The sequence below is a fragment of the Oncorhynchus mykiss genome, chromosome 11 (genome assembly GCF_013265735.2).
Source record: "Oncorhynchus mykiss isolate Arlee chromosome 11, USDA_OmykA_1.1, whole genome shotgun sequence".
In the NCBI taxonomy this organism is placed as follows: Eukaryota; Metazoa; Chordata; class Actinopteri; order Salmoniformes; family Salmonidae; genus Oncorhynchus; species Oncorhynchus mykiss.
In genome coordinates, this window is record NC_048575.1 from 85104987 (window position 1) to 85129991 (window position 25005).

The window sequence follows — 25005 nt, forward strand, 5'->3', positions numbered from 1 at the left end:
TATCCCCGTGTTCTATCCCTGTTTTCTATCCTAGTGTCCTAGCCTTGTGTTCTATCACTCTGTTCAATCCTTGTGTCCTAGCCTTGTGTTCTATCCCTGTTTTCTATCCCTGTGTTCTATTCCTGTGTTCTATCACTGTGTTCTATCCCTGTGTTCTATCCCTGTGTTCTATCACTGTGTTCTATCCCTGTGTTCTATCCTTGTGTTCTATCCCTGTGTTCTATCCTTGTGTTCTATCCCTGTGTTCTAATCTTGTGTTCTATCCCTGTGTTCTATCTTAGTGTCCTAGCCTTGTGTTCTATCCCTGTGTTCTATCCCTGTGTTCGATCCTAGTGTTCTATCCTAGTGTCCTAGCCTTGTGTTCTATCCCTGTGTTCTATCCCTGTGTTCGAGCAATGTGTTCTATCCTGGTGTCCTAGCCTTGTGTTCGAGCAATGTGTTCTATCCTAGTGTCCTAGCCTTGTGTTCTATCACTGTTTTCTATCCTAGTGTCCTAGCCTTGTGTTCGATCAATGTGTTCTATCCTAGTGTCCTGGCCTTGTGTTCTATCCCTGTGTTCTATCCTTGTGTCCCAGCCTTGTGTTCTATCCTTGTGGTCTATCCCGGTGTTCTATCCTAGTGTCCTAGCCTTGTGTTCTATCACTCTGTTCAATCCTAGTGTCCTAGCCTTGTGTTATCTCCCTGTGTTCTATCCTTGAGTCCTACCCTTGTGTTCTATCCCTGTGTTCTATCCTTGTCCTAGCCTTGTGTTCTATCACTCTGTTCAATCCTTGTGTTCTATCCCTGTGTTCTATCCCTGTGTTCTATCCCTGTGCTCTATCCCTGTGTTCTATCCCTGTGTTCTATCCTTGTGTTCTATCACTGTGTTCTATCCCTGTGTTCTATCCATGTGTTCTATCCTAGTGTCCTAGTCTTGTGTTCGATCAATGTGTTCTATCCTAGTGTCCTAGCCTTGTGTTCTATCCCTGTGTTCTATCCTTGTGTCCCAGCCTTGTGTTCTATTCTTGTGGTCTATCCCTGTGTTCTATCCTAGTGTCCTAGCCTTGTGTTCTATCACTCTGTTCAACCCTAGTGTCCTAGCCTTGTGTTCGATCAATGTGTTCTATCCTTGTGTCCCAGCCTTGTGTTCTATCCTTGTGTTATATCCCTGTGTTCTATCCTTGTCCTAGCCTTGTGTTCTATCACTCTGTTCAATCCCTGTGTTCTATCCCTGTGTTCTATCCCTGTGTTCTATCCCTGTGTTCTATCACTGTGTTCTATCCCTGTGCTCTATCCCTGTGTTATATCCCTGTGTTCTATTCTTGTGTTCTATCACTGTGTTCTATCCCTGTGTTCTATCCCTGTGTTCTATCCCTGTGTTCGATCCTTGTGTTCTATCCCTGTGTTCTATCCTTGTGTTCTATCCTTGTGTTCTATCCCTGTGTCCTAGCCTCGTGTTCTATCCCTGTTTTCTATCCTTGTGTCCTAGCCTCGTGTTCTATCCCTGTGTTCTAATCTTGTGTTCTATCCCTGTGTTCTATCCTAGTCTCCTAGCATTGTGTTCTATCCATTTGTTCTATCCTAGTGTCATAGCATTGTGTTCTATCACTGTTTTCTATCCTAGTGTCCTAGCCTTGTGTTCGATCAATGTGTTCTATCCTAGTGTCCTAGCCTTGTGTTCTATCCCTGTGTTCAATCCTTGTGTCCTAGCCTTGTGTTCAATCCCTGTGTTCTATCCCTGTGTCCTATCCCTGTGTTCTATCACTGTGTTAAATCCCTGTGTTCTATCCCTGTGTTCTATCCCTGTGTTCTATGACTGTGTGCTATCCTTGTGTTCTATCACTGTGTTCTATCCTTGTGCTCTATCCCTGTGTTCTTTCACAGTGTTCTATCCTTGTGTCCCAGCCTTGTGTTCTATCCCTGTGTTCTATCCCTGTGTTCTATCACTGTGTTCTATCACTGTGTTCTATCCCTGTGCTCTATCCCTGTGTTCTATCCCTGTGTGCTATCCTTGTGTTCTATCCCTGTATTCTATCCCTTTGTTCTATCCCTGTGTTCTATCACTGTGTTCTATCACTGTGTTCTATCCCTGTGTTCTATCCCTGTGTTCTATCCTTGTGTTCTATCCCTGTGTTCTATCCTTGTGTCCCAGCCTTGTGTTCTATCCTTGTGTCCTAGCCTTGTGTTCTATCCTAGTGTCCTAGCCTTGTGTTCTATCCCCGTGTTCTATCCCTGTTTTCTATCCTTGTGTCCTAGCCTTGTGTTCTATCACTCTGTTCAATCCTTGTGTCCTAGCCTTGTGTTCTATCACTGTGTTCTATCCCTGTGTTCTATCCCTGTGTTCTATCACTGTGTTCTATCCCTGTGTTTAATCCTTGTGTTCTATCCCTGTGTTCTATCCTTGTGTTCTATCCCTGTGTTCTAATCTTGTGTTCTATCTTAGTGTCCTAGCCTTGTGTTCTATCCCTGTGTTCTATCCCTGTGTTCGATCCTAGTGTTCTATCCTAGTGTCCTAGCCTTGTGTTCTATCCCTGTGTTCTATCCCTGTGTTCGAGCAATGTGTTCTATCCTAGTGTCCTAGCCTTGTGTTCGAGCAATGTGTTCTATCCTAGTGTCCTAGCCTTGTGTTCTATCACTGTTTTCTATCCTAGTGTCCTAGCCTTGTGTTCGATCAATGTGTTCTATCCTAGTGTCCTGGCCTTGTGTTCTATCCCTGTGTTCTATCCTTGTGTCCCAGCCTTGTGTTCTATCCTTGTGGTCTTTCCCGGTGTTCTATCCTAGTGTCCTAGCCTTGTGTTCTATCACTCTGTTCAATCCTAGTGTCCTAGCCTTGTGTTATATCCCTGTGTTCTATCCTTGAGTCCTACCCTTGTGTTCTATCCCTGTGTTCTATCCTTGTCCTAGCCTTGTGTTCTATCACTCTGTTCAATCCTTGTGTTCTATCCCTGTGTTCTATCCCTGTGTTCTATCCCTGTGCTCTATCCCTGTGTTCTATCCCTGTGTTCTATCCTTGTGTTCTATCACTGTGTTCTATCCCTGTGTTCTATCCATGTGTTCTATCCTAGTGTCCTAGCCTTGTGTTCGATCAATGTGTTCTATCCTAGTGTCCTAGCCTTGTGTTCTATCCCTGTGTTCTATCCTTGTGTCCCAGCCTTGTGTTCTATTCTTGTGGTCTATCCCTGTGTTCTATCCTAGTGTCCTAGCCTTGTGTTCTATCACTCTGTTCAACCCTAGTGTCCTAGCCTTGTGTTCGATCAATGTGTTCTATCCTTGTGTCCCAGCCTTGTGTTCTATCCTTGTGTTATATCCCTGTGTTCTATCCTTGTGTCCTACCCTTTTGTTCTATCCCTGTGTTCTATCCTTGTCCTAGCCTTGTGTTCTATCACTCTGTTCAATCCCTGTGTTCTATCCCTGTGTTCTATCCCTGTGTTCTATCCCTGTGTTCTATCACCGTGTTCTATCCCTGTGCTCTATCCCTGTGTTATATCCCTGTGTTCTATTCTTGTGTTCTATCACTGTGTTCTATCCCTGTGTTCTATCCCTGTGTTCTATCCCTGTGTTCGATCCTTGTGTTCTATCCCTGTGTTCTATCCTTGTGTTCTATCCTTGTGTTCTATCCCTGTGTCCTAGCCTCGTGTTCTATCCCTGTTTTCTATCCTTGTGTCCTAGCCTCGTGTTCTATCCCTGTTTTCTATCCTTGTGTCCTAGCCTTGTGTTCCATCGCTGTGTCATATCCTAATCTGCTCTTAAAATGATGATGAACGCAATCAGGGCCTCTTTTCCCAGAACCTTAGTAGTCTTGAGCCAGTAGATGCTTTTTTGCCCTTCCGCGTCACTTTAGTCACAAACGATCTCCATTAAACATAGAATCAAGCTGGTTAGGCTACGTGTCTGACTCTAGATAGCTTCATAAGGAAGTTGACTTAAAATACAATGTTACCTAAAATAAAATCAATAGTTACACAAGGAACACATCTACAGTGAATAAATATGAACAATAACGAGGAAGAATAACATGGCTATATACAGGGAGTACCAGTACTGAGTCGTGTGATGTTTAAGAGTTTGGACACACCTACTCATTCAAGGGTTTTTCTTTACTTTTACAATTTTCTACACTGTATATTAACGTTGAAGACAAAACTATGAAATAACACATGCAGTAACTAAAAAGGTAATGAAGAAATCAAATATATTTTATATTTCAGATTCTTCAAAAGTAACCACCCTTTACCTTGATGACAGCTTTGCACACTCTTAGCATTCTCTCAACCAGCTTCATGAGGTAGTCACCTGGAATTCCTTTCAATTAATAGGTATGCCTTGTTAAAAGTTTATTTGTGGAATTTCACTATACACTTTTCACTATACACTATGCACAAAGCGAGGTCCATACGGAAATGGTTTGTCGAGATTGGTGTGGAATAACTTGACTGGTCTGCACAGAGCCCTGACCTCAACCCCATCAAACACCTTTGGGATGAATTGGAACACCGACAGCGAGCCAGGCCTAATTGCCCAACATCAGTGCCCGACCTAATGAATGCTCTTGTGGATGAATGGAAATAATTCCCCTCAGCAGCGGTCCAACATCTAATGGAAAGCCTTCCCAAACCATCAGCTTGCTTTTATGAAAATTGTGTTCAACAATGCCAATAATGCTTTCAATTTGACTTTTGCTTTCAAAAGCAGCTAAAAATATACAATATGTAAGATTGAACTTCATAGCCACTGAATTATAACGTGCATGATAAGGAAATACTACACACACTAGAATGCCCTTTAAGCCAATCAAAATGATTATTCAACAATGCATGGTATGAATATTAAATAGCCTAAACAGGATATGAACATTTAATTTGAACTTGTTCTCAACTAGCCTACCAGGTTAAATAAAGGTGAAAAAGTTCAAATCCAGCCAGACAATTGATATATAGCGTTTCTCAACTAAACCAATTGCAATACGCCTACACACACTCAACCTGCTGGGTGACTGGATGACCCACCTGCTGGGTGACTGGATGACCCACCTGCTGGGTGACTGGATGACCCACCTGCTGGGTGACTGGATGACCCACCTGCTGGGTGATTGGATGACCAACCTGCTGGGTGATTGGATGACCCACCTGCTGGGTGACTGGATGACCCACCTGCTGGGTGACTGGATGACCAACCTGCTGGGTGACTGGATGACCAACCTGCTGGGTGACTGGATGACCCACCTGCTGGGTGACTGGATGACCCACCTGCTGGGTGACTGGATGACCCACCTGCTGGGCGACTGGATGACCCACCTGCTGGGTGATTGGATGACCCACCTGCTGGGTGATTGGATGACCCACCTGCTGGGTGATTGGATGACCCACCTGCTGGGTGACTGGATGACCCAACTACAGTGTTGTGTGGATGATCCAACTACAGTGTTGTGTGGATGATCCAACTCCAGTGTTGTGTGGATGACCCAACTACAGTGTTGTGTGGATGACCCAACTCCTGTGTTGTGTGGATGACCCAACTACAGTGTTGTGTGGATGACCCAACTGCAGTGTTGTGTGGATGACCCAACTCCTGTGTTGTGTGGATAACCCAACTGCTGGGGTGTATTGATTTGGTTTTTAATTTGATTTGTAGTTGGTTTGTTGATGCTGGGATGTTGAGATATGACCTAGTGAGTGGGTTAATTCTCCCGCCAAAACCAGAAGGTCAACGTGATCCGTCAAACTCATGAATGAGGACTATTGCATCTGTCATAAGTCTATCAGTGCAGCCATTGCTGAGTGGAATTAGGCCTACTTTTCAATGGACAAATGGGAAAGGCGTTGTGGCTAACCAAAAACTGATTAAAAAGATGACGTTTCTAATTATCCAATCAGGTTAAATAGAAGTAGCTATCATAATTACATATTATCTCAGTTATTAACAATTGTAAATCATTTCATTTAGCATATTACCCCATATATGCTACATAACATTGGCTAATTTAGCTAGCTAGCTAGCAAGCTATTTCACTGTGCTGTGTGTGGTAGCAGACATGTAAGATTTTGTTAAAGTTTGGTATGTCCATTGTGTCACGTAAACTAGGTTTCTCTTTCTCTTTGGCTAGGTAGACCAGCTACAGATGTTACTTAGCTAGGCCTATTCCCTGTCTCTGAGTTGTAATGTAATATGGTTGGTAGCTAGACTGAGGTAAAGTTGGAATTATATTCACAGATTGAGACATTCATCAGACATTCAACAGACATTCGCCAAAAGTCAATTAAAAATTCACCGTTTGTCACTGAATCATCAAACTAGATATTATTTATTCTATAAATGTCTAGTATACTTTTACAACCTTTGTTTTGAGTCGAAATTCCAGTTTTGACTTGATAGAAATACATAAAATCTATAAAATGCCATTTGAAACAGTATAAATCAATAACTAATTCACTGTTTGTCACAGAAACACAAAACTAGGTATGATTTATTCTAGGAATGTCTGGCATACTTTTATAACCTTCGTTTTGAGGAGAAATTCCAGTTTTGATTTGATATAAATACATAACATCAATAAAATGCCATTTAAAGCTATGTAAATCAGTAACGTTTTCACTAATTATGACATAATCGTCAAACTAGGTATGATTTATTCTATAAATGTCTAGTATACTTTTAAAACCTGTCTTTAACCTTTCCATCTCTGTCCACTGTCTGTGTTCTTTTGCCCATCTTCATATTTTATTTTTATTGGCCAGTCTGGGATATGGCTTTTTCTTTGCAATTCTGCCTAGAAGGCCAGCATCCCGGAGTTGCCTCTTCCCTGCTGACGTTGAGACTGGTGTTTTGCGGGTACTATTTAATGAAGCTGCCTGTTGAGGACTTGTGAGGTGTCTGTTTCTCAAACTAGACACTCTAATGTGCTTATCCTCTTGCTCAGTTGTGCATCGGGGCCTCCTACTCCTCTTTCTATTCTGGTTAGGGCCAGTTTGCTCTGTTCTGTGAAAGGAGTAGTACACAGCGTTGTACGAGATCTTCATTTTCTTGGCAATTTCTTGCATGGAATAGCCTTCATTTCTCAAAACAAGAATAGACTGACGAATTTCAGAAAAAAAAGCTTTTTGTTTCTGGCCCTTTTGAGCCTGTAATCGAACCCACAAATGCTGATGCTCCAGATACTCAACTAGTCTAAAGAAGGACAGTTTTATTGCTTCTTTAATCAGAACAGCAGTTTTCAGCTGTGCTAACATAATTGCAAAAGGGTTTTCTAATGATCAATTAGCCTTTTAAAATGATAAACTTGGATTAGCTAACACAATGTGCCATTAGAACACAGGAGGGATGGTTTCTGATAATGGGCCACTGTACGCCTATGTAGATATTTCATAAAAAATCATCCGTTTCCAGCTACAACAGTCATTTACAACATTAACAATGTCTACACTGTATTTCTGATCAATTTGATGTTATTTAATGGACAAAAAAAATGATTTTCTTTCAAAAACAAGGTCATTTCTAAGTGACCCCAAACTTTTGAACAGTACTGTATGTTATTCTTAGTTTTCCTGTGGAATGCCCATGTTGATCCTCTTGGTTGTCTTGGTCCTCTTGATCCATCCGCTTGTCTTCTTTGTTAGTCAGGCCTGACCCCTACATCCCGTAGTTTTTTCCTGTAATCTAATTTAATATGACTGAAGATGCAGAAGTTTATGCCAGGCCCCTTCTAATAGGGTATAACAGACTACATGCCCTCTATCAAGTCAAAACAGGAACTTCTCTTCAAAACGAAGGTTGTAAAAGTATGCTAGACATTCCTAGAATAAATCATACCTAGTTTGATGTTTCTGTGACAAACAGTGAATTAGTTATTGATTTATACCGCTTCAAATGGCATTTTATAGATTTTATGTATTTCTATCAAGTCAAAACTGGAATTTCTACTCAAAGCAGGTGGTAAAAGTATGCTAGACAATACTAGAATAATGAATAATGATGATTCTCCTTCCATTTCAATATTATCGCTTGCACAGTGCTCCTTGGGATTTTAAAGCTTGGGAAATTTTTGTATCCAAATCCGGCTTTAAACTTCTTCACAACAGTATCTCGGACCTGCCTGGTGTGTTCCTTGTTCTTCATGATGCTCTCTGCGCTTTTAAAGGACCTCTGAGACTATCACAGTGCAGGTGCATTTATACGGAGACTTGATTACACACAGGTGGATTGTATTTATCATCATTAGTCATTTAGGTCAACATTGGATCATTCAGAGATCCTCACTGAACTTCTGGAGAGAGTTTGCTGCACTGAAAGTAAAGGGGCTGAATAATTTTGCACGCCCAATTTTTCAGTTTTTGATTTGTTAAAAAAGTTTGAAATATCCAATAAATGTCGTTCCACTTCATGATTGTGTCCCACTTGTTGTTGATTCTTCACAAAAAAATACAGTTTTATATATTTATGTTTGAAGCCTGAAATGTGGCAAAAGGTCACAAAGTTCAAGGGGGCCGAATACTTTCGCAAGGCACTGTATGATTCTGTGACAAACTGTGCATTTTTCATTGATTTTTACATTTTTAAATGGCTTTTGGCAAATGTCTGATGAATGTCTGTTGAATGTCTGTTGAATGTCTGTTGAATGTCTGATGAATGTCTGTTGAATGTCTGTTGAATGTCTGTCGAATGTCTGTTAAATGTCTGTTGAATGTCTGTTAAATGTCTGATGAATGTCTGTTGAATGTCAGTTGAATGTCTGATGAATGTCTGATGAATGTCTGTTGAATGTCTGTTGAATGTCTGTTGAATGTGTGTTGAATGTCTAATGAATGTCTGTTGAATGTCTGTTGAATGTCTGAATCTCGGAATATAAAACCAACTTTACCTCAGTGCTAGCTAGCTAGACCAGCTAGAGATATTACTTAGCTAGGCCTATTCCCTGTCTCTGAGTCCACGAAAAATGGTTGCTAGCTAGCTAGTTGGCAAGGTTATAACTATTGCTTTTATGGTGTTTCAGTTGCTGTATGATTTGTAACCTAATTGTATCTATGAGTTAGCTAGCTAGTCTCAGTCTGGGTGCAGACACAGTTACTTTAGGTAGCTATCGCTAGCTAGTCTCAGTCTGGGTGCAGACACAGTTACTTTAGGTAGCTATCGCTAGCTTGTCTGAGTCTGGGTGCAGACACAGTTACTTTAGGTAGCTATCGCTAGCTAGCTAGCTAAATATTGATATGAAAGGAGTGTCTCAAATGTTCATCCAAGTTTAGGCAATCCATTTTGACTCTCCGCTTAAATGTTTTCGTCTTTGTCCCCCAGATAGTAAAGGCGGCATGGCCCTGGGGGTGTTTCTCCTACCACCAGTGCAGGTACAGTCCTTCAGAAAGTATTCATACCCCTTGACTAATTTCGCATTTTGTTGTGTTACTACCTGAATTCCAAATGGAATGAATATTTTGTTTCTCACCAATCTACACACAATGCCCCATAATTACAACAAAAACACATGTATAAAATACAGAAATAAGCATCTACATCAGTATTCACACTCCTGAGTCAATACTTCTGGGTAACTCTAAGAGCTTTCCACACCTAGATTGTACAACATTTGCACATTATTACCAAGTCAAGACCGGGACGGGGACAGAGTCAAGACCGAGACCAGAAAAATGTGTGTCCAATTCAAGACCATGTTAGTAATTGTGTCAAATCAGCACCATAATAAAAGTAGAACATGTCCAGTATTTCTATGTTCATATTTCAGAACAACATGTGGATTCTGCAGACATTCAGAATGGTGATCCACCCTATAAATTGTCACTAACCCAAACGCGTGTATAAATTATTTAAAAAATACTAAATATGTTACAGCTTTTCCCTACCAGTAAAATCAAGAACATTCTGTAACACTTTACTTGATATCCAGCGTCATAACTATGTCATAACTATGTCATAATGGGTCATAAAAGCTGACATAATATTGTCATAACCCTGTCATGACCGATATATTTACACCTTTCGTTTGAAAGTTTGTATCTTAAATCCTTTGTTGTTGTTATAATGAATTCTTTACAGTCATGTTTTTTTTTCATCAATTATGACCATCATGATCATATCAGCCAGATAGTCCTATCACATACAGGCCCTTACGTCAGTCCTCAGTCACGAAGAGGGTGTCTTGTCGTGCTCCTGAAATCTGCTTCTGCATTCATACCAGTCATCAGAAACAGAGCATTGGGGTAGGCGCATGTCTGACGTCAACATGTGCGCAATAACAATGTTAATTTAATCTGGTCAATAAATATATATATATATATATATATATATATATATATATAACATACTGTTGACGTGTAAGCGATGGTGTAATGGGATGTTTTGCCTTGTGTGGCAGGTTCTGTGTGTTTTGTCACTCTTATGTAGGTGTCATGTAGGTGTCATGTAGGTGTCATGTAGGTGTCATGTAGGTGTCATAACCAGACATAAAATAAAGCAATATATGTCACAACAGGTCTATATGTGTTATGACCATATTATAACAGTTATGACAAGTTATGTCAGCTGTTATGAAGTAATATGACATGGTTATGACTTGACTGTGTCATAACGTTATGATACTGGGTGTCAACTAAAATGTTACGGAAAATTCTTACAAGCAACAAAGTTATGGGATATTTTTTTAAGATGCAGTATTTTACTTTTTGCGCAACTGACCATATTCACACAAATGTGTGATATAGATCTGTCATTCTCATTAAAAGCCAGTCTAAGAGGTAGATCGGTTCTATGTGCACTATTTCTATGCTTCCCGTTCTTATTTTTTGTTGTGCTTTTTCCATCTTTTACTTTGGGTTTTGTAAACCAGCTTCAAACAGCTGGAAATACTATATTTTTGGTTTTCGAAAATATATTTCACAGTGGTTTAGATCGAACAATGATTCTCAAATCTATTCTTGCTTGTTTTGTCATAGAAACTGAAATTAACTATTAGAGTTCTTGCAACCAGGAAATGGCGATTTCTGCATGGTGCACCTTTAAACGAAAGCAAAGGACAGTAGGTAACTAAGGTTACGAGAAAGGAAGGAAGCCCATGTTTCAATAGTCAATAAAATATTAATATGTCATGAAAGGAGTGTGGATGCTCACGGTTCCTCCATAATCTCTGGCATGCTCACAGTTCCTCCATAATCTCTTGACATGCTCACGGTTCCTCCATAATCTCTTACATGCTCACGGTTCCTCCATAATCTCTGGCATGCTCACGGTTCCTCCATAATCTCTGACATGCTCACGGTTCCTCCATAATCTCTGGCATGCTCACGGTTCCTCCATAATCTCTTGACATGCTCACGGTTCCTCCATAATCTCTGGCATGCTCACGGTTCCTCCATAATCTCTGACATGCTCACGGTTCCTCCATAATCTCTGACATGCTCACGGTTCCTCCATAATCTCTGACATGCTCACGGTTCCTCCATAATCTCTTGACATGCTCACGGTTCCTCCATAATCTCTGTCATGCTCACGGTTCCTCCATAATCTCTGACATGCTCACGGTTCCTCCATAATCTCTGACATGCTCACGGTTCCTCCATAATCTCTTGACATGCTCACGGTTCCTCCATAATCTCTTGACATGCTCACGGTTCCTCCATAATCTCTGACATGCTCACGGTTCCTCCATAATCTCTGACATGCTCACGGTTCCTCCATAATCTCTTGACATGCTCACGGTTCCTCCATAATCTCTTGACATGCTCACGGTTCCTCCATAATCTCTGACATGCTCACGGTTCCTCCATAATCTCTGACATGCTCACGCTTCCTCCATAATCTCTGACATGCTCACGGTTCCTCCATAATCTCTGACATGCTCACGGTTCCTCCATAATCTCTTGACATGCTCACGGTTCCTCCATAATCTCTGACATGCTCACGGTTCCTCCATAATCTCTGACATGCTCACGGTCCCTCCATAATCTCTGACATGCTCACGGTTCCTCCATAATCTCTGACACTCTCACGGTCCCTCCATAATCTCTTGACATGCTCACGGTTCCTCCATAATCTCTGACATGCTCACGGTTCCTCCATAATCTCTTGACATGCTCACGGTTCCTCCATAATCTCTGACATGCTCACGGTTCCTCCATAATCTCTGGCATGCTCACGGTTCCTCCATAATCTCTGACATGCTCACGGTTCCTCCATAATCTCTTGACATGCTCACGGTTCCTCCATAATCTCTGACATGCTCACGGTTCCTCCATAATCTCTGACATGCTCACGGTTCCTCCATAATCTCTGACATGCTCACGGTTCCTCCATAATCTCTGACATGCTCACGGTTCCTCCATAATCTCTGACATGCTCACGGTTCCTCCATAATCTCTGACATGCTCACGGTTCCTCCATAATCTCTGACATGCTCACGGTTCCTCCATAATCTCTGACATGCTCACGCTTCCTCCATAATCTCTGACATGCTCACGGTTCCTCCATAATCTCTGACATGCTCACGCTTCCTGCCAGAAGCTTTGAGGTCGATGGAGTTGAGCTGTGACTAGTGTGGACAGACTGTAGCTTCGACGTTGATGGAGTTGAGCTGTGACTAGTGTGGACAGACTGTAGCTTCGACGTTGATGGAGTTGAGCTGTGACTAGTGTGGACAGACTGTAGCTTCGACGTTGATGGAGTTGAGCTGTGACTAGTGTGGACAGACTGTAGCTTCGACGTTGATGGAGTTGAGCTGTGACTAGTGTGGACAGACTGTAGCTTCGACGTCGATGGAGTTGAGCAGTGACTAGTGTGGGCAGATGACATAGCAGGCCATTGAGGAGAATGATGACACCTTATCCAATGACGCATCAATCAGCCTTCCAACAATGGCCTGCCTTTTGAAGAGGCAGCAGGTATGTATGAAAGACCTGTTGCCTTTTGAGAGAAACAACGACCGGGTGAAACAACTGCACTATATAGGGGATTGAGTGGCACAGCAGTCTAAGGCACCGCATCGCAGTGCTAGAGGAGTCACTACAGACCCGGGTTCGATCCCGGGCTGTATCACTCATATCTCCCTCACTAGCTTTAAGCACCAGCTCACAGATCACTGCACCTGTACATAGCCCATCCAACTACCCCATGCTGTTATTTATTTTGCTCCTTTGTACCCCAGTATCTCTACTTGCACATTCATCTTCTGCACATTTATCACTCCAGTGTTTAATTGCTATATTGTAATTATTTTGCCACTATGGCCTATTTATTGCCTTACTTCCCTTATCCTACCTCATTTGCACACACTGTATATATACTTTTTCTATTGTGTTATTGACTGTACCTTTGTTCATTCCATGTGTAACTCTGTGTTGTTGTTTGTGTCGACACTGCTTTGCTTTATCTTGGCCAGGTCGCAGTTGCAAATGAGAACTTGTTCTCAACTAACCTACCTGGTTAAATAAAGGTGAAATATATATATATATATATATATATATATATATATATATATATATATATATTAAAATCACATCCAGCTGTGAGGCCGGGGTAGGCTGTCACTGTAAATAAGAATTTGTTCTTAACTGACTTGCCTAGTTAAATAAAGGTTCATTTAAAATTACAAATACTGTTACTATTTGATGCACACACTACTTCACAATATCACGTTGGAACTATACTGCTAAAATAACTAACCAAAATATATTTTTAGAGGGTGATGGAGCTTCATGCTACTTTAGACCATAGTTGATGAAGCAGGCGTCACCCTGGCAACAACACAACTGTCGGAACCTCATCGGCCATCGGGTGACCGTCCAAGTGCCTGGACAGCGTTGGGGAAACATCTCCATGTCCGCAGCTATGTGTGGAGATTATGTTTTTAGGATGTAGGCCATTACTTGGATCCTACAACGCTGCACAGCTCGTTGTGTTTCTTAAAGAAATTGAGCAGACCTGTGTGGGACAATGTCCGGTTCCACCATTGATTCAGGCGTGGTTTGGGCCCATCCCCGATTCGTGAACCTATACCTGCCCCCATACTCTCCTTTCCTCAACCCTATTGAGACATGTTTTTTTCATTAGGCCATGAATGAGGCATGCGACGACATCAATGCAGCCCAATGTCAAGCTTGTATACGCCATGACAAAATATTTTTTTTCCCGCGGTGCATAGACTGAGGACATTCACTCTGATGTGGATGAGAATTTATGGCCAAATGCTCAAGACAGGCTTGATGCAAATTAATGCGTTATATTTTATTTTCATTCATTTAATTTGTTTAATTTAATTTCTTACATTTGATTACTGACAGCACACCTATGTTGCAATTGTGTCTGAAAAATAAAATGTTATTTTTACATGCATGATTGTCGAGGAAGTCTTCATTGATCACACCTTTGATTACACATTGGATAGATTATGGAAATTATAGATTGTCTGCCAATTTGGTTGGGTAATGTAAGTGTATTGCCTAATGTGAAAACTGTGTAATTTACAGTACTGCAGTATATGACTTTCAGCTCTTCTAAGGACGATTTGAAAACGTATCTCGAAACATCTTTGCTATTGGATTAACAGGTAATTAAAACGACTAAATTGAAAGATATTATGTTGTGTTTTGGCGTTCAAACCAATGTTGTCATTACATTTCACAATAAACGTATATTTTGAATAAATGGTTGTGTGGTGATAGATGTTTACAATCCAAATGAATGCACCATGACAGGTTTTGAATGAAGGACTGGCTGCGTTACAAGTGTGACCAGTTTGAAGTTTTGTACAAAGAGTTGTGAAAATGTACCATGTACTTGTGAAAATAGTACCAAAGCGATTAAAAACAAACAACGGATTTCAGCACCCAAGAAATAGCTCGCATTTACACATGACATTATCCTATTCTGTGTGCTGAAATATTCATTTTAATGTGTCGTCGGAGCTCCAGTCCGGCCACACTAATCGCAGATAAACTCCATCGTACATCATGGAGTTGAGTTTGGTCGGGTTTCAAGACCGAGACACTCAATATGTGGTCTGGGGACCGGACTCAGCACTACAACCCTGTAATACTGTAAACCATGCACAGTGTCTGGACTCAACCCAATGCAGATTAAGGTCTTGCATACAGAAGTGTGTGTGTGTGTCTTGATTATTGTTCAGCATTGTATACTCATATTCTCTAATCTTCAGGCTGGAACAAATATGGCTGAAAATCTCCGCCAGGCGACACAAACAACCCGGGACTCGAACCCTTCATTCTGATTCTCCGGGACAATCGCCTCTATTCCCCCGCCTTCACCATCGTGAATGGGCAGGCTCTGGAGCAAAATACATCATATTTCGCTGTTTATGTTTTACATGGATACTTGTTAGGGGAGGAAAGGGTAAATTATTTACTTTTCTTCAGCCCATTTCCTCAGCTTTAATTGGTAGGGCTGCTGTGATTTTCTAACGGTGCATTGTGCTTCTAAAGTTTTGGTTTGTGTGTCCCTTATCTGTTTATCTTCTGCATGACTTCATTTTGTAGCTGAAATTAATATCTGAACATAAACATTTTGTATTTTATCTACAATTTTCCTTATTGGCCATATGTCATTTTAAGAATTTCATATAATCTAGTAACGTTGTGACAATGATTGTAATTGTTAGAAGTATTTTTACCTTTATAAAAAAATAGCAGATGATTTAATAGAGAAAAGTTAGAAAAAAACAGCAATAAAATAAGAAATAACCTACTGCTCGGTAAAAAATACATGAATTACAATAACCCAGATAAAGAGTAAAAGGCAACCCTCTACTGGGTAAAAAATAATCCCCTTTTTGGGTCAATCAAGTAGCCCAACATTTTGGGTCAAAATTTCCCAGTGGTGGGTATATTTTATAGTGACGCAGCGCTGGGTTAGATAAATTACCCAAATTGGTTCATAATTTACCCGGCATTTTTTTTAAATCTATGAATACAAAATATGAGGGCAGTAATACTGTATTTTACGAACACAAAAGCATTCATTCCTCATAAAAAAAACACAAATGCGAAAAAATTGGTGGATATAGCGTTCTGGAAATAAACGCTTCCAATGTCTATTAATGTGTCTCTGTAAGGTCAGGCCGCCGTTGACATAACCCCTGGGTTGAACACCCATAACATGCTTTGGTTTGTGAGGTACAATATCACGTCTGTATTCATTTAATTTCTCAAACCAATTAACAGCCGTATAAACATTATATTAAGCTACACACATTAAAAATAAAGCTGACTTATGTAGTGACGCTTGCCGTTTTAGAAAGTTAAATAGCTTGAATATCAATGATAAAGAAATTGCCTACGACTTAAAGAAATAATTACAATAAAAGGCTATTCTTGATCATTTTAATTTAGAGTCTAATGCAATGCGTTTTGCAATGTTGCCATTGCAGTGTTGTCATTAGCCGCAGTTTGCAGCCAATAGCCTAAATGTAGGCTACCCAAGTTGAACTAAATTGTCCAAACGTCGGCTCTTTCTCAGGTATAGGTTTCGTTGTAACTTTATAAAATACAGCAGGTTTGAGATATGTTTTTGTAATGATTTACACACACACACACAGACACAGACACACACACACACATATATATGAATAAAAGTGAATAAATCAAACCTATATAGGCTTAAATAAAAGCGTATTATGAATGTTATTATTATGATTATCATTATCATCATCTTACCCTGCATGTTGGCAGTCTGTTTCGAGGTCCATAGGAGGTCCATTCCTCCAGAACGGGGCTGCAGGCCCTGGTTCCCCTCGCCGGGTCCAGGCACCGTGATTCCGGGCAGAGCTCTCAGAGACTCCGGGATCAGGCTCTCCAGACTCTCGTTGGCCTGCTGTCTGCGGAGCGCCACCTGCGCCGCCATGACCCGCTGCCTCTCGATGATCAGGATGCATTTCTCACAGGTGCAGTCCTTGAAGCGGCAGTATCGCTTGTGGCCCTTTAGCCAGGACAGGACGCCGTGGTTCCGGCACCGCGCGCACTTGGGGGTCCTCTGGAGCGGCGCTCGGGCTTGGGTCACTGGGCCCCCCATGTACAGGTAGGGCGATCCGTAGCCATTCATTTCTCACACCGTTAGTCAGCCAGTCAGTCAGTCACACACACACTCTCACTACTTTACCTCAACGTGATGGAGGCGCGAGGTGCATCTGATAAGGGCGTGTGCACGCGGGCCGGGACAGGCAGAGTAGAGTTGTCAGACAGAAGTGAGAGTGAAGAGATCAAGTCCTGTCGCTGTTCGCTACACGCTGTCCTGTCTGCAATATAGGAGGTGCTGGTTGGATCCACCTCTACCTCACCTGTCCCCCTGGCAATGAAGACACACGTGCATCAGCCTCCATCTGACACGCAGTTATGGAGCCGAGTAACTAAATACCGTCACGTATCACTGGCACCCGCTCAACGAATCCTTGGGGAGAGAGAGAGGTAGATGTTCCGTGGTTTCGCAGACTCTAGCGGGACAATGAATGCCACACACTTAATTAAACGTTTACATTGAACGGTTACTCGTATGGAAGAATGAATTGTAGAGTTCATAAATCAGAAGGCGACGTGCTGAAGTGTAGGCCTATAAGAATAAGCCTTATTTAACCTAAGTGCAATAAAGCAATGCAGTCTGTTGGGACTGTAGGCTACAGGGCATTGACAAAACACACAGCAACAGGACTAGACATTAAGTATTGTCCGCTTGTCTGGGGCAAGTACAAAAAAATAATCGGACAACTAGAATGTAGATGGCAGTTGTCCGAATGGACAAGTCAAAAAATCACAATATCAAACAATTACTCCGATCAGCATTGGATCAGGCAACGGCGTTGCCGCAGCGCACAGCAGGGCAAAGCATGGTTGACACTGAGTAAATTGCCTATATTCCTATTTGCTATTACTTATTTCAATGAATATGTTATATTTACACAAAGCAAGAGAATGATGTAGACAGAGCTAAGAGCCACAACAAAGCAGCGCAAAATATCTCAGCAAGTTTTAAATTGTTTTTGAATAACCCCAAAACAGAGGGGACCTAAGGTAATAAACAATGAGAGAGATAGAAGAAACAATAGCAACATATAAAAATCAAATGAGAAATTTGAACAAACCTTACATTTGAGCAAAGCATTATAAGACAGAAATGATGCACGTATGCGAGGCTAGAAAAAATCCTACCTTGCCATTGCGAACCAAACGACCCAAAGCCTAATCCTACTAACTGAAATATCATAAAAGCAATAAGAGAAGTTAAAGCTATAAAGAGTATTTTCTAAACTTTTCAAATAAAGTGTTTAATATCTTAAAGTTTGCAGCTTTTAAAAAGGAATCATTCTGAAAGTCGGAGTCTATGCCATTCTTCATTCACAAATTCATTTTGAATGACAAATATTCTAGGCCACAAGACGTGAAATTGAGCAAAGATTGGACAATCTAATGAGGAGTCAAAATGAAACTTAGGCTACAGCTCAGGAATGCTTCTGAAAGAAATGCATCGTTGGCCTAGGGCTATTTAGATAATATTCCAGCAATATGCAACCTACCTACAGCACATATGGGCCTGGGCCTAATAAGAGAGGAGGAAAACATGGGATCAGTTTATAATTATCCAGTTCTGAGGACAGGAGAGTTGCTCTGCAGCCCATGATGATTTATAGCCCATCACAAGACGCACAGCCAGCGCAGCTCCTTAACTGTCAATCGCTCCACATCTGAACGCTTCGCCACACACAGACGCACAGATAGGCCTTGGCTACTACACATCTCTATATTACCACAGATAGCCCGAGTGGAATAGGCTATTCGAAAATATTTGGCTCCACTAAATATATTTTGTCAATGTCATGATTGCTCTCATCTCTCCCGTGGCATGCCATCCAAATGCGTAGCATACCATTTTTTTGTGAGTGACTTTTAGTTGTGCATTATTTAGGAAGGCCGCTAACGGCCGATAACATCGTCTAAGGGCAAGCGCATAAAATTATTTCAAATCTCTCCTATGCACTTCCTTCATTTTCAGTCACCCTTTTGGCAAAGGTGTTAGGAACCTTTTTTTTGTGGGGGCACGTGGCTTCAGCTTTAGGATAAGTAAAGAATCAGTCCGATGGACAAGAGGCAGAAGAAACAAGTTGATGTAAAAACCTGAGCAACATTGGCTGTATGAAATGACCACAGTGACTGAAACAATTTGACTACACTCCAAACATCCAAATCGGGTTATATAAATAGAATTAGAGGTGTTGACATCGCTCAAAGCTCACAGAGCAACAAGGTTTGAAGGCCTATACTCAGGTGTATATGGTACTGAATTGAAAGTAGACCTACACTAAGCCATAAAGGGAATTGGCTCTAATCTCTCAAATTCATATAGCCCTGTCTCTGCATGGCTATTTGGTTATTTCACCGGTTTCTATTTGGCACTATTTACGTAATGAAATTCTGAGCAGTAATTTTCATCATTATATTTAATTAATTCACACCAAATATAATAGGTCTACATCCGTTCGTTCTCACCATTAAACACAATCTAGTGCTATATGGACTTAATGATGTGGGGTATTAAAATCTCTCTGTTGATCTGATGTCCCCCCCTAGCCTCGGCTTATAGCGGCAGGCCATAGAAACACAACACCGGACACCCCCGTGTCACATTTCTGGCCCTAAAAAGGTTTATTCAAGCAAATAATGGGATCAGAGGCACGCGGCTCTGAGAACCGAGGCCCTGGTAAACTCACCGCATGGACCCTGTCTCGAGGGCTATTAAGCTTTTAATTAGACCGAGCAGAGCAGAGGGAATAGAAGCTCAAGGTGACGGATAGAACGCCGCGCAGGGCCGCAGTCTCAACCCGATAGGTAGTGGGAGGAGAGATATGCTGCGACTATGGATGGTTAGTCATGGTTAGTAGAGTGTAAAAATGCACAATAAAAAAAAATATATATATATAAATATATCTGCTCCCCTCTAAATGTGAAAAGGCAATTGACATGAACCTTTATTAACGAATATACTTTAATAGTCATTGACATGAAGGTGTGGATTTCAACGCTCAAAAAAGTCCTATAATAACAGGCCTGTTATTGAAAAGGATTGTTTCTGTTGGGACAAATTCAGAGAGACGTTGGAGGGGAAACTGAGGGGGAAACATAAAACAATTTACTGATTCAACTCTTAATTAAGATTAAAATAGTTAAAATTCTAAATAAGGGTTACTTGTGTTGGAATTAACTTGCAGTCCAGCCCAACATAGTTAGACGACATATTTTGCTCTGCAAAAAAAATTCATTATATTAAATTCACAACACAATTCCAATTTGAACAAAATAATGAAAACAGGCCTACAAATCCGAATTTCCCTTTAAAATGTGATTTGTTTTGGTTTGAATGTGATTTCTTACTTGAGGAAAATCTGTAACCTACAGTGAAACCCAGGCCTCCTATACGGTCTCAGCCCTAGTTGACATAACTGAAAATTAGAAGGCAGACGAGAAATTGTAAATATAAGTGCAGCTGTTTTAAGTTATAGTTACGTTGAGTTATTTGTAATCATATCAATAAGGAAATCTAGGGGATTTACCAAAAATGGCAAAATATTAAGTCTACATTGTAATGTATAAATTCATACAACTTAACATTTTAAGGAACCGGATGAAATATAACATTTATTTAGACTGAGGGCTGCTGGGTTGTAGGCCTGCTGAGCTGCTGGGTTGTAGGCCTGCTGGGATGTAGGCCTGCTGGGCTGTAGACCTGCTGGGCTGTAGACCTGCTGGGTTGTAGGCCTGCTGGGCTGTAGACCTGCTGGGCTGTAGACCTGCTGGGCTGTAGACTTGCTGGGCTGTAGGGCTGTAGACCTGCTGGGCTGTAGACCTGCTGGGCTGTAGACCTGCTGGGCTGCTGGTCTGTAGACCTGCTGGGCTGTAAACCTGCTGGGTTGTAGACTTGCTGGGCTGTAGGCCTGCTGGGCTGTAGGCCTGCTGGGCTGCTGGGCTGTAGACCTGCTGGGCTGTAGACCTGCTGGGCTGCTGGTCTGTAGACCTGCTGGGCTGTAGACCTGCTGGGCTGTAGGGCTGCTGGGCTGTAGGGCTGCTGGGCTGTAGACCTGCTGGGCTGTAGGGCTGCTGGGCTGTAGGGCTGCTGGGCTGTAGACCTGCTGGGCTGTAGACCTGCTGGGCTGTAGGGCTGCTGGGCTGTAGACCTGCTGGGCTGTAGGGCTGCTGGGCTGTAGACCTGCTGGGCTGCTGGGTTGTAGACCTGCTGGGTTGTAGACCTGCTGGGTTGTAGACCTGCTAGGTTGTAGGGCTGCTGGGCTGTAGACCTGCTGGGCTGCTGGGTTGTAGACCTGCTGGGCTGCTGGGTTGTAGACCTGCTGGGCTGCTGGGCTGCTGGGCTGTTGGGCTGCTGGGCTGTAGGGTTGCTGGGCTGTAGGGCTGTAGGGCTGTAGGGCTGCTGGGCTGTAGGGCTGCTGGGTTGTAGGGCTGTAGGGCTGCTGGGCTGTAGGGCTGTAGGCCTGCTGGGCTGTTGGCCCTTTCACACAGAAGCTGATCTTGTGGCAGCATAAGGGAGGTGACAGATAGATAGATGGCTGTTCCATTCAACATATGGCCTCCCTCCCTCCCTGTCACTGTCACTGCACTCCTCCCACCCTATAGTCACAATTGGAGATAGAGTCACAACCAATGAATTAAATAGTTGGGCTGTAGGGGTGCAGTTAATTTCTATGGTCACCACCCTCTCTATAGTCCCAGACTGAATACAGACTGGACCCAGTCACAGCATGCTTTCTGTTAAGAGACTGAATACAGATTGACTTTACAAGTCTTATTTAATTTAAGTTTTATAAAAACATTTATATTTCGTTTTTATATTATTTTGTTTTAATGTTTGGTGTAGGGGTTTGAAAGTTTAAACATCACATGTTGAAATTAAATTGGGATTGTTAAATTCAAGAAAAAATCGCTAACTTAAAAAACTATTGGGGGGTGGGGGGGTATTCACAAAAATCAAATCAAGGTGCAGTTAACTAGACAGTAGGCTATAAGGGGGGAAGTTGTTTACATAAAACCAGAGGAAGAGGTGAACGTTAGACTACTTACAATAGACATCGCAGTGGTATAAAGTACTTAAGTAAAATACTTTAATTACTACTTAAGTTGTTTCTGTACTTTACTTGACTATTTATATTTTTGAGTACTTTTACTTCACTACATTCCTAAAGAAGATATTATACTTTTTACATTTTCCTTGACACCAAAAAGTACTTGTTACATTTTGAATGCTTAGCAGGACAGAATAATTGTCAAATAAACTCACTTATCAACCGAACATCCCTGGTCATCCCTACTGCCTCTGATCTGGATGACTCACTAAACAGATGACATCCCTGGTCATCCCTACTGCCTCTGATCTGGATGACTCACTAAACAGATGACATCCCTGGTCATCCCTACTGCCTCTGATCTAGAGGACTCACTAAACAGAGAACATCCCTGGTCATCCCTACTGCCTCTGATCTGGAGGACTCACTAAACAGAGAACATCCCTGGTCATCTACTGCCTCTGATCTGGAGGACTCACTAAACAGAGAACATCCCTGGTCATCCCTACTGCCTCTGATCTAGAGGACTCACTAAACAGAGAACATCCCTGGTCATCTACTGCCTCTGATCTGGAGGACTCACTAAACAGAGAACATCCCTGGTCATCTACTGCCTCTGATCTGGAGGACTCACTAAACAGAGAACATCCCTGGTCATCCCTACTGCCTCTGATCTAGAGGACTCACTAAACAGAGAACATCCCTGGTCATCTACTGCCTCTGATCTGGTGGACTCACTAAACAGAGAACATCCCTGGTCAGCCCTACTGCCTCTGATCTGGTGGACTCACTAAACAGAGAACATCCCTGGTCAGCCCTACTGCCTCTGATCTGGTGGACTCACTAAACAGAGAACATCCCTGGTCAGCCCTACTGCCTCTGATCTGGCGGACTCACTAAACAGAGGACATCCCTGGTCGTCCCTACTGCCTCTGATCTGGAGGACTCACTAAATAGAGAACATCCCTGGTCATCTCTGGTGGACTCACTAAACAGAGAAAATCTCTGGTCATCCCAACTGCCTCTGATCTGGAGGACTCACTAAACAGAGAACATTCCTGGTCGTCCCTACTGCCTCTGAACTGGCGGACTCACTAAACAGAGAACATCCCTGGTCATCTACTGCCTCTGAACTGGCGGACTCACTAAACAGAGAACATCCCTGGTCATCTACTGCCTCTGAACTGGCGGACTCACTAAACAGAGAACATCCCTGGTCATCCCTACTGCATCTGATCTGGAGGACTCACTAAACAGAGAACATCCCTGGTCATCCCTACTGCCTCTGATCTGGAGGACTCACTAAACAGAGAACATCCCTGGTCATCCCTACTGCCTCTGATCTGGAGGACTCACTAAACAGAGAACATTCCTGGTCGTCCCTACTGCCTCTGATCTGGAGGACTCACTAAACAGAGAACATCCCTGGTCATCCATACTGCCTCTGATCTGGAGGACTCACTAAACAGAGAACATCCCTGGTCATCCATACTGCCTCTGATCTGGAGGACTCACTAAACAGAGAAAATCTCTGGTAATCCCAACTGCCTCTGATCTGGAGGACTCACTAAACAGAGAACATTCCTGGTCGTCCCTACTGCCTCTGAACTGGCGGACTCACTAAACAGAGAACATCCCTGGTCATCTACTGCCTCTGAACTGGCGGACTCACTAAACAGAGAACATCCCTGGTCATCTACTGCCTCTGAACTGGCGAACTCACTAAACAGAGAACATCCCTGGTCATCCTTACTGCATCTGATCTGGAGGACTCACTAAACAGAGAACATCCCTGGTCATCCATACTGCCTCTGATCTGGAGGACTCACTAAACAGAGAACATCCCTGGTCATCCCTACTGCCTCTGATCTGGAGGACTCACTAAACAGAGAACATCCCTGGTCATCCCTACTGACTCTGATCTGGAGGACTCACTAAACACAAATGCTTTGTTTGTAAATGATGGCTGAGTGTTGCAGTGTGCCCCTGGCTTTTCATATATTTAAATAACAAGGAAATGGTGCGATCTGGTTTGCATAATATAAGGAATTTGAAATGTTTTATAACTTTTACTTTTAATACTAAACTATATTTTAAACCAAATACTTTTAGATTTTTACTCAAGTAGTTTTTTACTGAGTGACATTTACTTTTTACTTGAGTCATTAAAGTATCTTTACTTTTACTGAAGTGTGATTGTCGGGTACTTTTTCCACCACTGAGATATTGTGAGATCCAGATTACCAAGACATACTGTATGGTTCTATCTGCCTGCCCCTTTCTATCTCTTTCCCTCTCTCTGGCTTGACAACTCTTTCTCTTCAGTCTTTGGTCTGTTGTGTGTAGAATATCCTAGCATATTCACCAATGATAGGCCCTGCTTTACTGAAATTGTGAGATATCGCAAGTCAAGAAATTGTGAGATACATTGTTTGATTGCTGATAGATAGACCAAGTGCACGGTTCTGACTGTCTGGTGGCTGACCTGCCTAAACTGTGCCCCTCCCCTCTCTCTCCATCCCTCGCCTCTCTCCCCTCCCCTCTCTCCCCTCCCCTCCCCTCTCTCTCCGCTCCTCACCTCTCTCTCCATCCCTCCCCTCTCTCTCCATCCCTCCCCTCTATCTCCATCCCTCCCCTCTATCTCCTCCTCTCCCGTCTCTCTCTACACCGCCCCTCTCTCTCATTCCCTCCCCTCTCTCTCCGTCCCTTGACTCTCTCTCCATCCGTCCCCTCTTTCTCCACCCCTCCCCTCTCTCCATCCCTCGCCTCTCTCTCCGCCCCTCCCCTCTATCTCCTCCTCTCCCGTCTCTCTCTACCCCGCCCCTCTCTCTCCGTCCCTCCCCTCTGTCTCTGTCCCTCGCCTCTCTCTCTGCCCCTCCCTTCTCTCTCCATCCCTCGCCTCTCTCTCATCCCTCGCCTCTCTCTCATCCCTCGCCTCTCTCTCTATCCCTCCCCTCTCT

General features: G+C 42.5%; 1 protein-coding gene across 1 annotated transcript in view; it reads right to left on the reverse strand.

The window, feature by feature from the left end:
- The window catches only part of LOC118937429 (doublesex- and mab-3-related transcription factor 3-like), a 76259-nt gene extending 58873 nt beyond the window's left edge, over positions 1–17386 (reverse strand). Inside the window, exon 1 of the mRNA XM_036936595.1 lies at positions 16644–17386. Coding sequence (XP_036792490.1) covers positions 16644–17028 — 385 coding nt within the window. The 5' untranslated portion in view covers positions 17029–17386. The remainder of the gene's footprint in view (positions 1–16643) is intronic.
- Between the last annotated feature and the right edge of the window lie 7619 nt (positions 17387–25005).